General features: G+C 40.7%; 1 protein-coding gene across 12 annotated transcripts in view; it reads left to right on the top strand.

Annotated features, from left to right (window-relative positions):
- Positions 1-4,508: 4,508 nt before the first annotated feature.
- magi2a (membrane associated guanylate kinase, WW and PDZ domain containing 2a) overlaps positions 4,509-18,041 on the top strand; it is a 257,725-nt gene continuing 244,192 nt past the window's right edge. For 8 of the 12 annotated variants that reach the window (XR_003986744.1, XM_030440388.1, XM_030440385.1 and 5 more), the window contains exon 1: positions 4,510-5,073. Coding sequence is in view for 11 of the 12 variants with exons in the window: in XM_030440388.1 (XP_030296248.1) it covers positions 4,773-5,073 (301 nt within the window). In the remaining variant the exon portion in view is untranslated. Of the gene's footprint in view, positions 5,074-18,041 lie in introns of all 12 variants that reach the window. The other 4 variants (XM_030440394.1, XM_030440393.1, XM_030440387.1 and 1 more) reach the window with 2 other exon arrangements.

The raw sequence follows: 18,041 nt of genomic DNA, 5'->3' as shown, positions 1-18,041 counted from the left end.
TCACATTGTACAGCGTCCCCAACCTTTTCCTGCCAGCTACAACAAAACCAGAGATGCTGTTGGCAGTGTATCAGGTTGGGCTGCACATCTCTTGGCACCCCTTCGTCCTCCAGGGTAGAGGCAAAGGCAGATACAGAGTGACGGACCGGACCTTTCCTGGGCTACAAGGTCGAACAGATGGCAGCGAAATAAACAGGTCAGATGCCTCGGATTGAATGGCCCGAATAAGACAAACTGACTACGCTGTCGGCCTGGAAAAGAGCCGCCTCTGCCCAATCATTCATGCCCGTATCAAGAGTGACGTTGTCGAACAAGCAGCCAAATGGCCAACAATGACTCGGCTGGTGCTGGAATGGCAGCGTTAGCTCAAACAAAGTGGATAATAACTTCCTCTTTCATTGGCAGCGGAGGCCGTCATCAGGCAATTTCACTTTTATTCCTGACCAGCGTTAATTATCCTGCGACGAGGCCTGTCATAACCATTACATCATGTAGCGGAGCGGAGCAGCAATCCCAGGGGCTGAGTCAATGAACTTCCATCTGGTGGTGTGGATGTGACTGATGGCCGGACGGAGTGATTTTCCTTTTTCCTGCAGAAAGGAAATGATATAAACAGGAGTTGAGAAAATGTTGTCCTATGCACACAGTGTGTCAAATATTCTCACCAGCCCACAGGCTCGTTGTGCCAGGCCCCCCGAGCCCACCCGGCATATCTCGCACGGTTTAATCCCACGCTGTTTTTCCAGGCCTTTCATTCCCCTCGCCGCCGATGTCCTCGTCTCCTCCCCGCCACTTATTCTGCCACGCGCAGAGCATTCCTCTCCCTGTTCAAACGCTGCCTCCAGAGTGCCTGCCCTTGTTAAAACACTCCCCAGTTTTTTAATTTTCACTCCGAGTCCGCGTGCCATGCTCCCACCTCTGGAATGCAGAGGCGCTTTCTTCCGAGGAGAAAATAAAGCACTGTCTGTCGCCGCCGTTGTCATCTCGACTCAAGGACGGCAAAAATTGTTGTGGGGGAGAAATTGATTGCAGCTCAGTGCTGAAGTTGAGGTGATCATCTTACAAGTCTCTCTTTGTGATGTCTGCTTTGCGGTGCGCCGCTTCGAAGTCGTTAAATCTTTTAGAACTGTGTTGAAGCATCTGAGGACACAGAAGACCTCAAATGTTATATTCTACATTTGAAGACATACAGAGCACAGGAATAGACATTTTGAGAAATATGCTCATTCATCTTGTTTCATCAAGGATTGGTCCGGGAGATATGTGAAGTTGCATCCAGCAGCTGCTTAGCTTAGCTTAGCATGGAACAAGGGGAAGCAGCCAGGGGCGTTGCCAGACACTTTTTACCGGGGCACATGCCCCGGTAAACATGCGCTGTGCCCCCCTGTAAAATTCCAGATGAAATTTCACATTGAGTCTATTTTTCATCACAGACAGTTTATGATCACAGAATGGAGTAGTTGACAGCTCCTGTGACAGGTGAAAGCAGGAGAAGATGCAGGTGGACAGTCAAGTCAGAGTGAGGAAGTGGAGGAGAGAGACAGACGAGAGAGAGGGAAAAGACATGAGGGACCATCACTTCATCACACTGAGGGAACAGATTCCATAGAAACAGATATATCTGTTGAGGAGGACACTGGTCAGACGCAAGACTATTCAGATTCATAGTGCATTTGTCTGTTTGGCACTAATATAATGAGGATGTGTTTGTTTGTGTGGGTGTGTGTCAACGCCCCTGGAAGCAGCTAGCCTTGCTCTATGTGAAGCAAACAAGAAACTGTTTAAAGGGATAGTTTGGTTAATTTGATGATGGATGTATGCGGTGTTCAACCCTAGTCAGCGTGAACCTTGCAGTCGGGTCTCCCCGTGTGTGGAGAGGCAGGTTTTGAACATTGTTTGGCGCTGTACGTTGCCATCAGACAGCCTTTTCTTTGGCGCTACATTCCACTTGTGTGTAGGAATGAATGTGGACGTTGTATGGATGAGGGGGTGTATTTAAACAGTGCGCACACTCAAACTGATACTATATTTTCCCCTAAAAACTACATAGTGAACCTTTAAACAGGTGCTGTCCTTTTGACCTTTGCTCATGAAGACCATTGAGTCAAACTTGAGTCCACCATGTTTTCCTATCAGTATTATGTCACACTTTATAAGTTGTCGTTCAAATGGTAGGGGGCATTCACGCAAACTCATTTTCCTGATTATTCTCACACCACATGAATGCACCATGAGAGCACATTGAGCATTCAGACCTCCATCATATGAAAAATATTTGTATCTCGGTGTTCGTTTTGTGTCTGAACTCTCGAGAAACATTCACCGAACGAGGCACGATGAATGACAGAAGCCGAAGAAGTCCGTGTGGGAAACAAGTGCACTTTATCTGAACTCATTACTGGGATTTTTTTTTCATTTGTTATGAGGAAAACACGACTTTAAGGCTCAAAAAAAAAAAAGGGATTAACTTGCTGCGTCAGATAACTGTGCAGTGTAGCACGGCTATTATCATTGTATATCTATGCAATTATGCCAGTAAAGCAGCACACACTGTCATTACTGAAAATGAGCTCTGTAAGTGAGAGAGCGGGGATGTTAGAGGAGGCTTTACAAAAGCAGATTGGGGAGTTTTTAAAGATGTCAAGGAAAATACCCACAACACACATTTTGTCTGAAGATGGATTATACTCAGTCGTTTCTCCGTTTGCGCCACAGCCCTGTCCTCTAGTCGAGAGATAAACAAAAGTGGATTTCTCTTTGCCTTTAGAGCTATTGCTTCTGGCGAAAAACTATTACAGCGAGCAAACACTATTACAGGGGAACAAAATATGCCTCTGAAATCTGAATATCATTAACAAGAGGCTCGGCTGAGTAACACACTCGCCGCCCTTGAAGATGTTTCATGAAATACAAAAGGCTTCGTTCTACAAAGAAGTCGAGAGCGCTCAAAGACGTCAAATCTTTTGCTGTCAAGTTCACCTGAGGGAGGAAAAAAAAGATTTGAATTATAATGAAAAATGTGTTTTAAAGACAAAGTTTTTTGGATCAGGCGACCTTTGTGGGTCCTTGTCCGGCCAGAAATAGACTTTAATTGATGTATACCCACTTTCAAGGGGAGAGGAAAGACAATGCTGCTGTTTGAGTTGCGTCAGTGGATTTAACTCGCATGTAATAAAAGTTTGACGAAGTGCAGTGGTCTAATTCATCCCGAGTGATAAATAGTTCTTTAACAAACTGCTGCTTTTTGAAGTAAGTGTTAGCAAATGTCAAAAAAGAAGAGACATATTTGTGGTGTGATGAAAAAAAGATATTGCTGCTCTGCTGCCATGCCAGTGGAAATACCGCTGCTCTGCCTCTCTCTCTCTTCTTCTCTCCTTTTTTTTCTTTTCTTTTTTTCTTTCCATGGAAAGCTGGATTTGGGAAAAGCCTTCCCTCTCTCCTCCTCCTCCAGCCTTCACATCCGGGTCAGTTGGGTTGGTCGGAGCTGGGTGCTGCCTTCAGGTACTCCTCGGAGACTTGTAAACTTTTGAAGTTTGGAAGTTGTAAACACACCTCCTTCATGCCTTTGAATGAATATGACACTAGAGATTCTTCTTTTTTTGCAGTGTTTTGTTTTTTGAAGAAATTAACGTTCAATTTATAAAATTAATGATTTTAATTGATTTGTTTATTTTTTTTTAAATGTATTCAAATGATGCATTTATAGAAGCAGGGGTTTCCAAACCTTTTTATATAAAAGGACTCCAACATTAGATGTAAATTTGACTATCAACCATCAAATTTAGAGGATTCTGTCCTAAGGAATTCAACTGAAGTTTTTTTTTAAAGTTTGAAGATTGTCGATCAGTTATGACCAAAACTCCTTCTCTCTCTTGTTTAAAAAAATGTGATAAAAGTTAGAATATTCTGTCACTAATTTTATTTGGGACCCACTTAAGGACCCCTGTTTGAAAAAAAAGGCTTTTGCAGAAGCTGAACAACACAATAAAGTGATATAACTGCAAAACCATCTTGTCAATTGCCAATCGATTGGAAATATTTTGGTTTATTAATCATTTTAGCTTCCCAAATGTGTAATTTCCTCCTTTTTAAAAGTCTTACATGATAGTAAATTGAATATCTTTGTTTATTAATCATTTAATGTAATTTCTAGGGCAACCATGCTTAAGTATGTCACATTTCAGCCTCTCAAATGTTTAAATTCTTCTATGACCATTTTTGGAGCTTTTATTTAGCCATATAAAGAAGTCTGACTGCACCAACTTGGACACTTATTTGCTACTTTCTGACCAACTGGTTAATAGAGAAAATATTTAAAATTGCTAAAGTGGCATATGTGCAAAAACAAACTCATGAAAAGTCTCAAATGTTGTTGTTATATAATAATACATCAAGATATGATCATTTAAATATATTTGTGCGTGGCTCACATTCAAGTCCGCTTACTTAATTTGGGAGCTCTTGCATGCCGAGTTGTGTCGATTCCGATTGCGGAGCCAGCACGTGAAGGCAGCACAAGTTGAGCAGCTCTCAGTTAACAGGCAGACTGATGATCCAGCTGCTGTGTATGTGTGTGTATGTGTATGTGTGAGGGAGAGAGTGAGTGTGTGTGTGCGCCCTGACATGGACACAACTGGCGCTCACTGCTGAAACAGGACTCGTTGCGGTGTCACGGTGACAGCGGGGGGACTTCAGCCGAGCGACAAAACTTCTTCCACGGCCGCCCTCATGTGATATATCCCCCCCCCGCCCCTCCACCACCATCACCAGCCATGTCCAAGAGCCTGAAGAAGAGGAAGCACCACTGGACCAACAAAGTCCGTGAGAGCGTCCTTTGCAGGAATGAGGAGGGGGAGCTGGGGCTGGAGCTGAAGGGCGGCGCGGAGAATGGACAGTTCCCGGTCGTCGGGGAGCTTCTCCCGGGCGGAGCGCCGAGCAACAGCGGCCAACTCTTCCAGGATGAACTCCTGCTGGAAGTCAACGACACCCCGGTGGCCGGACTCACCACCAGGGACGTCCACGCTGTGGTCAAACACAGCAAAGACCCGGTCCGACTCAAGTGTGTCAAACAAGGTAACTTTTCTCTTTTCCCGCATTTCGTTCATTTTTGTCCTCAACCGTTAGCTAACTGACATGCTTTTGTGTTTTGACAGCAGTGCTATTGTCTCCCGAAACTGATACTCTCTCCCGTCTTTTCCTCGGTTCTTTACCCACACCACGTCAAGAAAATTAACTTTTAAAACTGTTTTTACGTAGTTTACAGCCTTTTATACCCAAATATTAACGTTATTTCCCGTGCAGTTGTTGTAAAAAAGGTGTTTGAGACGTGTTTCTAGCAGGGTCCTGTTGCTAAGGGTAGCTTTTTTTTTTTTTTCTTTTTTTTTTGAAGGGGGTGTGTTGCAGAAGATACACACTTCACAGCCCCACACACACAACTACACACACTTCAGCTACACACAGCTTTGTGCATAACTAATAATAACAAATACATAATACTTCGTTGAGGCTGCATTCACTGTAATACCTCTAAATGTCACGCAGCCACCACAGGTCAAGATTACAGGATATCCAATAAAGGTATAATACCACTCACATAAACACTGGATTAGATTAGAGATGTTGGCTAAGATTATTAATTTGCCCCCAAACCAAACCGGCCTCACACGCAACAAAAAACAAACCCAGCGCACTATTACAAGCAAACATCTACTTATTTCTACATTTCACATCACATTTTGTCATGTATGAACTGAAACAGTCGGGTGAATCTTGTATTAGTCAATCAATTGGCAATAATATGTCCAAACAGCAAGTTTTAAAGTATCAACATGGACATTTTTTGCTATTTTCCCACCAATGACGGTGCAAGTACATGCGTAAACACTGGATTAGATTAGATGTCGGATAAGATTATTCATTTGCCTCAGCACGCAACGAAACACAAGTCCTGCAAACTTTTACATGCAGTATGCTCCTGGAGTAGCACCAGGGACAAAATAAAGCATCACTCGTGCACAGTTTACACATTTTACATCCCACATTTTAGGATTCATGAGCTGAAAAGTAACTTGAAGAAATATCACAAGCAAATATACCCTGTGGCAGCATCACTGACACCTTATGTCAACTATTTATATCTCATTTTTTGAATCATGTATGAGCTGAAACATGGATTAGTCAACCAGTTGGCAATAGTTTTGTTTATTATCAGTCACATATCCAGGGTTCCAGGTTGCAGGCACACCCGAAAACCTGTCAAAACAAGAAGTTTGAATTCACTACATATTTTGACCAATGTAGGTGTTACACCACTCACGTAAACACTGGATAAGATTAGATGTTGGATATGATTATTAATCTGCTCCAAACCAAGTTGGTTTCACACTGAAGTTCAGCACAGTACTAAAAACATCTCACCTAAAAGTCTGTCAAGTGCGACGAAACACCTTTATCAGTCGCACCAGTGCGCCTGATATTCAGCAAGAACTTTTAAAGTTATTGTAACTTCTTGTTGCGTGTGCTGTAGAAAGACATTTATCTCCACCTTAATCCTGTTCACAGTCAGTTAGAGGATATTCGAAGAAGTTAAATTCAAATATATTGTTGGGTGTACCTGAATTATGTGCTTGTGCAACCACTGTAAGAAGTTGGTCTGGAGTCCTGCTTGCTTTTAACAGTTTCTTTCAGCCTTTATGGTAGTAAACTGCATATTTTTGACTTTGGGTCTATTGGTCTGCCATATGAAGAAGTGTGAATACACCAACTTGGACATTTCTTGCTAATTCCTGGTGGTTGAAGCATTTGTAATATGATCATTGGGCAATAATTCTGTGTATAAGTGCCATTGCTTAAATCTCAGCCTCTCAAATATCAATATTCATTTCTTTTTGTCTTCTATGATGGTAAACTCAATATTTGGGGATTTTGGACTCTGGCGATGCCATATAAAGAAGTCTAAAAACATCAGCTTGGACATTTTTAGACAGTTTATCACCAAATGACTATGACAGAAAGTCAGTTGTTATTGGCAGACCTGGATGTATAAACGTCTGTGATACTGTAGCCTTTGGGTTTCTTGTGGTTGTGAGTTTGCTCATTTTTTGGATTTGAGAGAAAATTGCTCTTCATTTACTGTTTAACCTTTGAATCGCATATGTAATTTTTTCCCCTGCAAAGCAGACATTTAAGTATGCAATATTTATTATCCAATTTATGCTACGTTGAGTGGGATTAAATTGGATTTGGAAAGGATATTGTATAAATATTAGAGCAAATCCCCAGGTCCCTATTTCAACATTATAGCGGTGTCACGAGAAATGAAAAATACCATGAAGTATGATAAGGTCACAGTCATTGAATGCCTCAGACCCATTTTTTTTTTTTTTCTGAGCAGTGGATTGCTTAAGTGAGTGTTTTTACATGAAGCCAAGGTTGTGCTGTTCAAAAGAATCCACAATTTGTTGGACACATGCAGCAGCCATGTTGACTCGTGCATGTAAAAAGGAGCACGAGTCATGAAAATGTCCCCCTAACTCCAAACTCCATCTAACGCTTGTCAACTTTTCTTGCTCTGGATGTGAAGCTCTGATGTCACGGACACGCTCCAATGGCCGTCTGCGTCTTGTGATCCTCGCCGCTAATGACGCCGGGTGTCTTGCGTTGTGAGCTCAGAGCAGCAGGATCTTTGGGGCTCTCATTTTGGGGTGAAAAATCAGAAAAGCCCTGTAAGAGGCTTTGGATCAAAGTGTGTTTGTGTGACGATGTGTGTGCGTTCAGCATCAGACCAGGAATTTATTCAAGAGGCAGCCGAGCCTGTATCAAACTAATGTGCAAGTTTTTGCCATGAAATATTTATATTCTCCAGTGATTGCTGAAGTGATTGATATTCTGGCTTTGCCTTCCTCATTTTTGCCTCCATCGGTTGTTTACAGTGAGTGTCAAGTTGTTTTTAATATGTACATTAAGTAAATATTATGGAGGGGGAAACACTCCTGCAGTGTCCTTGCAGCTGTGGGTTCAGTAACAGATAATATTCACTTGAACTCCTGTAATCTGTTTCAGTATTATCACGGTAAGCCAGGCCTCACGGATGATACACACCACTTCCCCTGCTGCTGTATAATTTTTATAACAAAGAGAGTGTGTAATTAGGATCTTCCTCCATGGTGAATCATTTGTTAATAGTGTACTTGGCAACACTTTATCTTAACCATCATTAATACATGGTACATTTATAGTTAAGCAAACTTCAGCTTACATTTAATTGACAAACAAAGAAAGGCTTTATGATCCATTTATTAAGGAATTGTAAAGGTATACAAACATCAGTTGAAATCAAGTTTAATTAACTATAAATGTTCAAGTTATTGGTGAAGTGTTGCCATGTCATTTATAGTATTTCAGAAACAGTTTCCCTGCATGCTCTATAGCCACGGGTGCTTCTAAAAACATCCATTACATGGATGCAGATACAGTAGAAGCATGCAACACTGCTTTTGGCAACCTGTCTTTGTGTAGTGGATCATAAACCACGTTTCAGGTGTTTTCAGTGTTTATGTGTAGACATGATACCCAGTTTTTTTTTGGCTTGTGCCCTTTGATTGATAGGCTTTTGACTGGCCAACATGGCCTTACGGGAGAGGTTATTTAGCCACCTGCTGCTTTGGCATGTGCTTGACTGCCTTTTTATACCGTTGGCATGGATGGGAACTTTCTTGACTCCTTGGCAAGGAATTATTATTTTTCTAATTACCTGTGTACGTGTGGACAAGTATTCATAATCATACTGGGCTGGACAATATTTCAATATTATATTGATATTGTGATATGTCGGGATGTGTTGTCTTAGATTTTGGATATTGTTATTAAGTAATATGGCATGTGTGTCTTTTTGTGTTGTCTTTTTCTGGTTTTAAAGGCTGCATTACAGTGAAGTGATGTAAGTAGACTGTTCTACTTATTCTGATACTACTTAATCTTTGCTTAGCTAAGGTTAGCAAATGCTACCTAACTAGCTAGCTAACATATAAGGGTTACATGGAGAGGAGTTAGCCTAATGTTGGATCACCCACATCAGCCATGTTTGCTGCTTTCTGCTTATTTCTGTGTTAATGATAGAGAAAGAGTTAAAAAGGGACAGATGGCTGACGTGTCTTTAAGATGCATAAATTACAGTTTCAATAGAGATAAAAATAGATATGAAGCTGAAAACAAAGACAGCCAATCTGATCAAAGGTGGATGAAAATAATGATCGTACTATTATATACATACTTGTGGCAGGAAAAATAGGTGCATCTATAAATATACAGTCTGTAGAAGAAAATAATGACCAGCATCTTCAACATATTCAAGTCAAGTGTTTCTCTTAATTGGAAAATAAGACTCCCGGAGACACAATAAAAGCTTTATACAATACTGGACAATATTAACTGTCAGACAATCCACAGAAAGTGTTTGAATTAGCAGCACTCTCTCTTTCACTAGAGCTTTCTCTCCATTGTGCTCGTGCTTAATGTGTTTTTCCCACGCTCTATTAGATGGTCGACAAATCACTTAGGCAGGCATGCTTAGATCTAGATAAATATTGGTTATTGTTAGAACTGCTAGTTTATATAGTAGTAAACAGAATAATGTAATCGCCTCACCCAGTGCTGGGGTTGCTTGGAAAAATTATTGTAGGTATAAACACAAATATGATGCAAGGATTAAATAACATCCAGCAATAATGATAGGGAAGTACTCTTGAAATATGAGAACTACTGCTTGAGTCTGGGTGAAGTTTTTGGTCAAAACCCAGAGAGCAGCTGCTTGGTTTGAATCGATCCATTAGTGGACTTTTAAGGAATCTGTGCTGTTGTTATTATTAACAGGAGCTACTTCAAATAGACAAACTGCCAGCAGTTAAACTTAACACCTTCTCCAATGCAAGGTTACAATGGACCAGCTACGACCCAATAAAACAGTCATAAATTGTACTTTGTTTTGCCTCCTTTTGCTTCTAGCCAAGGAAAAGGGTCACACTGACCACGTTACACGCATGGCTGATCTCCAAAGGTTGTTCGTGACCTTTTTGAATAATACATCAAGTTCACTTTTGTGGTGGTCCGCTGCTTCACTAATGTCACGACTGTATAAGTGCTGTCCCTTTCTCTTGGGAGACCTCATCTCAATTGCCAACTTTTCTTCTGATCTTCTTCCTAATTACATGAGCTAGATTATATTCACACTTTTTCCCCTCCATAGTGATCATGAATCATGTTTCTGCTCTCAAGCACTTAATTTCCTACGTGCTCTTACATTACTTTAATTTTTCACAACATCTGAAATCTTACGCCTGTATCCCCTCCAGGTCTTTTATTAGTCTCTAAGGTGAGCATTAAATTAGATTGCCACCAGCAATCAGGCCTGGCCTGTAGTGTTTAGGATGTAATTAGGATCTCAACAAAACACTGATGAGTATATAAGAGAGCATAGGGTTCAGTTACGCTCCCCGGGACACAGCGAATTCTCATTAGACCAAGACATTATGGATAATGTTAGGAATGGGCTGAGACTTCTTTCACGTTGCTAATGTAACCCCTTTAGATTTGATTCTAGTAAAGATGAACGTTGGAGTACTTCGCCCTATTGGAGCTTGATATACTTGATTTAAACTTGGAACTTGTATGTGCATGATAACTGTTTCTGTAGGATCAGGTATTGGATTAGATACATTTTATTTGTAATTGTCTTATAAAACTGTTCAGCTAACATTTCTGCAGTGATGGAGGGCCACTCTCTCAGGTCTTAGCACTGAGGTTGGCAGTGTTTGAACAGAAAATGTCAGATCGATGGATCTCTGGTAACCCAAGTTACGTCAAAGTGAAGATAACCAGAAGTTAATGCCATGCGATGCCGAAATTAAGTTAAGTCCATGAACAGTGGGGATAAAATGTCAAGTGCAGGCAGCAATAATGGCCGAAAGCTTTAGAAAACTAATAAACCCTTATCTGCTGCTTGGTGGATATATTTTTAATCCTCCAGGTACACACAAGCCTGCGGGCAAGTATGTGAACAGTACCACGTGTATCGCAGCCACCTGCCAAATGGGAGAAAGAAAGTGTATCTGGAGCTTCACAAATTCAAATCTCTATTAACTCAGTCTTACCTTGGATAATCTGCCTGAAGAGTAAAAATTCAAACTGTCGCTTTCTCTGTAAGTCATGAATATTGCTGCTGAAGCATCCAAATAAATTAGCTTTACTTCTTATTCCCTGCTCCTTTCCCGCCGTCCCTCTCTCACACACACTGAACTGCCCCAGTTCAGCTTCCCGTTTCAGCTCCAGTGAAGGATTAATGCAGCCAACTATGGAGGCTGTCACTGCATCTTTCACTGCCACTACGGTGAGAAGCTCTTACTGTAGCTGTACTTCACCCTGGCTGCAATCTGACTGCTGATTGAGCCTTGCTGAGTGGTGTTGGGTGCAGGTAAGAGCAGACATTTCCAGGTCAGCCGAAGGCAATCAGTGTGCTTGCCGGGTGCCCACTTAGTGTGTTGGCTGGTGTTGGGGAAAGTCATTACAGAAGCCTGAGCATGGGGAGTTTTTGCAAGGCAAAAATGGCAGCAGTTTTAAAAGGTTGTTTTTAGCCAACAGTGTGGCTCTAGGGAGCAGTGTCAGCTGGTCCACCACTTTGGTCCAGAGGTAGAATATCTTCACAAGTATCAGACAGATTACTCTTGACACTGTTAGAGACGGTTGTTTGTAGAGGATGGATCCCAATAACTTCAGTAACAACCTGACTTTTTATCTAGCTTGCGAGATGCTACAGGAAACAATACAATAAAGTTAATATCCAGTAGTTCTTAAAAACTGTTGTGTTAGTGTATCCCTGACCTTGGCAACAACGGTTAAGAGCTTGTTTAGTAGCTGTTCTAGAGCTTTCCGTCATTTCACATTATCTCCATCAGCAAATGGAGCTTGTCAGCTGTCATGAAGGTTTCGTTTTTAATTTTTCCTGGGCACTTGGAGTATGCCTAGGTACTCTTAGGGCTAGGGGGGATGTGTTGGGTCGGTTTCAGGTCAAAAAGAGAACTCTTATCAGTAACAAGTTGGTGCTAGGTGTGCAGTCTATTACAATGCTTAAATACGAAACCTTGTTTTGTTACTACTGTTACTACTTTTGTTACTTTGTTTTCCCTACATTACTTGTTAATACGAACTAGTGTTTCAGTGGACAAAGCAATATAAACCCTTCTTAACAATATAAAAATCCAGCACTTCAGTGAACCTGGTAAGTAAGTTCTGTAACCAAGCCACAAGGACGCCTTTCTTAATGTGATCAGTTGCTTGGGTCTCTTGCTCTCTGGCAAAAACTTTTTTGCTGTAAAATATTGCTAAGTGGGTGAGGATGACGTTTCTGCAAAAAGTTAGAGAAGTTCCGGCAGACAGGACTGAGAGCCAGGATTTAGACAGGCTTTACTGTTGACATTTCAACCACAACTGGTCCTCCTCAAGTGCTTGCCAGAGGATTTGGCCGAAATGTGGCCAATAAATCTTTATCTATCTCTAATAAGGTGCGATTCCACCTCCCAATTTTGTTCGTAGTATTCCTTGTCCTTGTCTCACCTCACGCACCTTGGGCACATTTGATTAAGATTTCTGTGCAGTAACTTGTCTCCCCTGTTGTTGTCCTGTTTCTGATCAAAATATTTATTAATAGATGATGTCTGCACTTGCAGACAAACCAGGAATACTGTGCGTAATGATGTCCCACGTCCGCTTTGAAGATTCTATACTAATGCTGCTCATTCAATGGATGAGTCACTGTCTTGTGAAGTGCATGCTGTATGGCTGTAAGCTCTGTTGGAGCAAATGTGTAGCAAAAAGTCATTTTATATGAAGGTCAGCGTCCAAAGATAAAATTGTTTTGCAGGCAGGAATCCTGAGCATAAAAATCCTTACAACAGAGAGACAATTCATAAAACTCCACCGCATGAGCTGTCCAGTACAGCTCAAGGGAAAACCAGTTTGTTATGACACTATCAAGTCAACGGCGTGTGCCAAAGTAATGGAATGATTGATGTGGGTGATGATGAGTTTGGACTGGTCACTGGTCTGTCGGTGGAGGGGGTTGAGAGATGGGACGGGGCAATCCCTGGGAAGTTGTGTTGAGTCAGACGTACACTGTTGCGTGGGAGTGCCTTAATGATTCTCACTAGAGTCAGACCCATCTGTCTTCTTGTCAGGGTCCCATAGAGAGTGTTAAGTTGCACCAGCAAGTGTTACACAGAAAGTGTGATACACAGAGAGACTCACTCACACACACACATTTAAAGAGATGCTGTGTGTATGTTTATATCAGTACGTCTCGGGGGGCCTTTGCACCACTTACCACATGCTGTCCAATCATGCCTGACAGAGGTTTGGTGGAGAGATCCTGTTGTCATTGCCTCTGTTACACCGTTTGACTGCCAGGCTCACCTCTGGGGACAGGTAATGATAAGGCATACACACAAGCTCACTCTCACACACATATAACTACCTTTCTCTCCTTGTCAACATCAGCCATCTGTTATGGCAGGTCTGAATATTCCAAGAACCGAGGAATGGGAAGGCTGTAGACTGTCACATGTACTAGTGTGTGTTTTTGCCCCGCAAAAAGTACAAAAATAATGAAATTCGGAATATTAACAGTTTCAATATGAATTTTAAACAGCATGGAAAAATAAGTATAACTCCAACACATACAGTACACAAGCCTTGTTATATTTATATTCTAGTAAAACTAGACCCATCAATCTTGTGTCTGATTTCTTCCTGTGGTATTGAGCATTGTATCAAATATCAGTATTTTTAAGGTATTCTGTCAAAAGGTGCTTTTACACCACCTCCATCGGTCCAGACTTCGGGACCTTTCAGTTAATCCGCACGAAAGAGGTGGTCATGGTCCGGATTAAACTGAAGCATGATAATATTTTAATAGATAATTCATAATAGTATGGGTCGATTATAGGAGTCAGTCGATATTCAGCATTTCTATGATAATCAGAATTAGATGAAAAAATAATTTTCTGTTTTAAAATCTGATCTTAGATAATTGATAAAAATGCAGTATGTCATCTGAAACTAAACTAATCCATGTTTTGAGTAAAACTTCTCCATTTGCCTCAAAACTTCACTTCAGTACAGAACTAGAGTAAATTTACTTAGTCTCAATCAGGAGATCACTGATGAACGCAATATTTTTGAAGGTTTAGACTGTCGGACCGATTATAATGGGATCAAATGTATATGGTACAAAAACATAAAACATGGTTCTGACCTTGATTCAGACTTTCAGATGTGAGGAACCACAAGTTAACAATGTCAACCTCCTTCATTATCCAAGTTCTATAGATAAATGATGTCTATAGCATGAAGAAGCTGAGAATAGAAAGGAGCCCTTTACCTTTTTATTATGATGAATTATAGATGAATGAGAGGCAGTGCAAGTGTGTATGTGAGTATGTGGTTTACATTTTCTCTCTGGCCCACAAAAGCCACTGATTCTAGTCCTGCCTTGTCTGTGTCCTTTAGTCTATGTCCTTTATGCTCAGGTTGTTCGGAGTGAATGTACAGTATGTCATTCAAGTTGATTCAGAATGTGAGCAAACTATGAAGCTGTCATTTAATCTGTAGCTGCATTGGTTCATTTAGCAGCGTTTCTGAATGGACCTGCAACAGCATGTAATCTACAAGCACAGCATGCGTAACCTTTATGCTGTCTGAGTGCACTTGATGTGTGTTATTGTAGCTAACTCATAACTGATTTCCTTCTTAGCATACAGGATTATAATTTAAAGCCACTTACAGCTCCATGTAGGACCTTTGCAACAGTTTTTTATATGATCTACTGAAACAGTTTTTCTTATTAAAGTATTATGTTGTATTACCTTATTTTAATGTCTAAAATATGAAATATATTTTCTTTCGATGTGTTCTTACGTTATCCCAAATGTTTCCAACAATGTTTAAATGGAGAGAAACCCTTAATTTTACTAATTTTTAACAAATCATATTGGTTGCCTCATGTATAACTCATATACATTCACAAAAAAAGCCTAGGTTGCATTTTTCACTTTAACAACGTCATCGACATCTTTTCAGACTGATCAGACTCCTAGTGGCAGAAAATATGTTGTGTGCATTTAATTAAATCACTAATGGCAATATCAAAGGTTTTCCAGGTATTTGGTAATAGACTTAAGTGTTGGACTTATAATGGCACAGGATGACAAGTCAGAAGATCACAAAATCATTAGGATTCAACCTCTGGGAAGCATGACATTGATTTAGAAGCATCGATTAGTCTAAAAGTCTAAAATGATATTCAACATAACAGTAAATCTTGGGGAAATCACAACACCATTTTTCATTTAGTTAACATAGCATATATGCTAATACCTCTCAGATGCAACAGTTGGTCACATTAGTAGTGGATGCTTGCTTTTTATAAAGCAACATTTGACAAGGAAGACACAACTTTACAGTGCAGGAGCAGCAATGATTAACCAACTAGTCAACTTATTGGACTAAAGTAGTGAAACAACTGTGACTAACAACGTCATCCAGAGCCACGGTGCGAGAGTGTCCAAGTATTTCTACTTACGAATGCCAATAAATCAGTCATCAAATTCATTGTCTGTCGTTCGACTCATCAGTTCATTGACTAATTGTTTCGGCACTTGGCAGATCCTGTGATTATAAACAGGTTTCATATTTTGTTTGTGAAAAGATCTCTCCAGATGGCCCAACATATTTCACTCTGAACTAATGATTCTGGCATTCTCAGTGCGCTAAATGAAAGAGGATTAAACTTGTAATTTATGTTTACAAGGACGTTTAAAAACCACCACATCAGAAAACACCTACATCTACTCAGCCACAGTTAAAGTGTGTTTACATGTGTGGATGTGGTGATTGATGGATGATTTTGGCAACAATTAAAGCTGATTTTGCAGGGTGAGGCTGTGAATTTTAACAAATAATAGCCAGTGTAAAGACCTTGTTTCCTAAAGAGCTCAAATCCACTCAGTGCTTTTGTCTGTGGCATTGACACCTTAGCTTTCAGTGTGTATTTTAGACGCTGTATAGTGAATAATTTACTGACAGCGTTCTGTATTCCTAGACAGTTACACTGAGTGACACCAGGGTTATGTCTTCTTTTTAAGAAACATTTCCCCTGCAATGTTTTTGTCAACTCTTGTCCCAAAGATAAGGTGCTTCTTCTCGTCTTCACCTCAAATCACTGTTGTCACCTTTAGTCAAGTTTCTTTTTTTTTCTTCTTGCATGTACAGTAGAAGAGTCTTGTTTTCACCCTCTTTCGGGCCTCTCCTTTTATCTCAAACCAATCAAAGTCACCAAGAGGAATATTGCAGACACCAGCAGCCCTGTAGGCAGATGATGAAGCCAGCGTAAACATCAGGGGCTGTGATGAATCACAAAGTGGCTCAAGGATTGTAGTTGTGCAGCTAGGTGCAGCCCCCCCCTGGATACTGTAAGATTTTGCAGCAGGAGATGTTGTAATATTTCATATTTCATGTTGGGAAAAGTTAATATTCCTGCTCCTGCAAACTGCCAGTGGTATGAATATAAATGAGAACTAAATGGGATATTTTGGAGCGAAGGCATTGGGGAGGGTGAAATTGGCTGACCTGCTCAGGGAGAGAAGGGAATATTAAGCAAACTCCTCAGCCCACACTAGTTGTTGCTGATTCACCATAAAAGGGGAGGAATCAATATGGAACGATTTAAGCCTTTCTGAGAGCCGCGGTGGTTGGTCTGTCCTTCCCTGCCGGTCTCTTGGCATGGATCAAACAGTCTTGTCTTTTTTATTCCACGTCGATGAGTGTTTGTGTGTGTGTCTGTGTGTGAGACAAAGTATTTGAATTTGTGTCCAGCTCGGGATGTGTGTTTCCGAGTGGATTAGGGTTGGGCCATGATGGATTTAAAACTTTCTTTTTTAAGACTAATCGCTTCTTCAAATGGTTTTTAATGAACAACAATAGATTGACCAAACGCCCAGCTTCCCTTGTTGGGGGAACACCTGTTACTACCCTACTACTGTTAAGCTCCCAGGAACAACCAATAAGACATTGTTGCAACCATATGTGACTTTTTTTTCCATTAAGCTTACACTGTAAATGACGTGGCTGGAAATTGGTTGCTACATTTTTTCCAGCATCACAAACCCCGTGAAATGACTTGTTTCACTATCAGAATTTTGTTCTATTTGGTCCGATAACATTTGGAAAGTCTAGAAGAGCTGTACAATTAAATCATTTATCCTCATTCAAGTTAAACAGCTCAGACAGTGCACGCTCTACTGGGTGCTCAATACAGTATCTATGTGGATATTTATTTTTGCATAGTTTTATCGGGGTGAAAGAAGCTCAACTTCTGATGCTGTATTCAGATTCTCTCACTTCTAACTTAACTTAATAGACGTCTTATAGACAACATAGCAATTGCTTAGCTTGTTGTTGGTTTACCAATAAATAGCTCCAATAACTTTGCCTTAAACCACACATTTTTGTTTTTATACTTATGCCTGATTACAGATTAACCAAACAAATACAACATGTTAAGTGGGACGTTAGCAAAGTTACAGATTCTGGTAGGCATGTTCTTTAAATTTAATGAGAGCCAGGCTAGCCGTCTCCCTCTGCTTTCAGTGATTATGCTAAGCTAAGCTAACTGCCTCATAGATCTTTCATGACATGGCATCAATCTTCATCATCCAACGCTCAGCAAGAAAGTGAATTAGCATCTTTTCCAATGATGATATTCTGGCTACTGTGCAGACCAATTCGATTCTGATCAGAATCCTGTTTAGGTTAAGGGCCTCTTGGAGAAAATGCAGCATTATTGATCGATTACAACCTGGAATTGCAAAGACAGTGCTGAACTGACGGAGCAGCAGTTTGTGACAAGAACAAGAGTCTGCAATAAGACTGTAAACAAGACATTGATTTACTGCCGGGGAGTATAGATCCTACAAGGAACGATGAGACACATTAGT

The sequence above is a fragment of the Sparus aurata genome, chromosome 14 (assembly GCF_900880675.1).
Source record: "Sparus aurata chromosome 14, fSpaAur1.1, whole genome shotgun sequence".
NCBI lineage: Eukaryota > Metazoa > Chordata > Actinopteri > Spariformes > Sparidae > Sparus > Sparus aurata.
The sequence above is the reverse complement of the archived record's forward strand: the minus strand, read 5'-3'. Positions and strand labels throughout refer to the sequence as shown.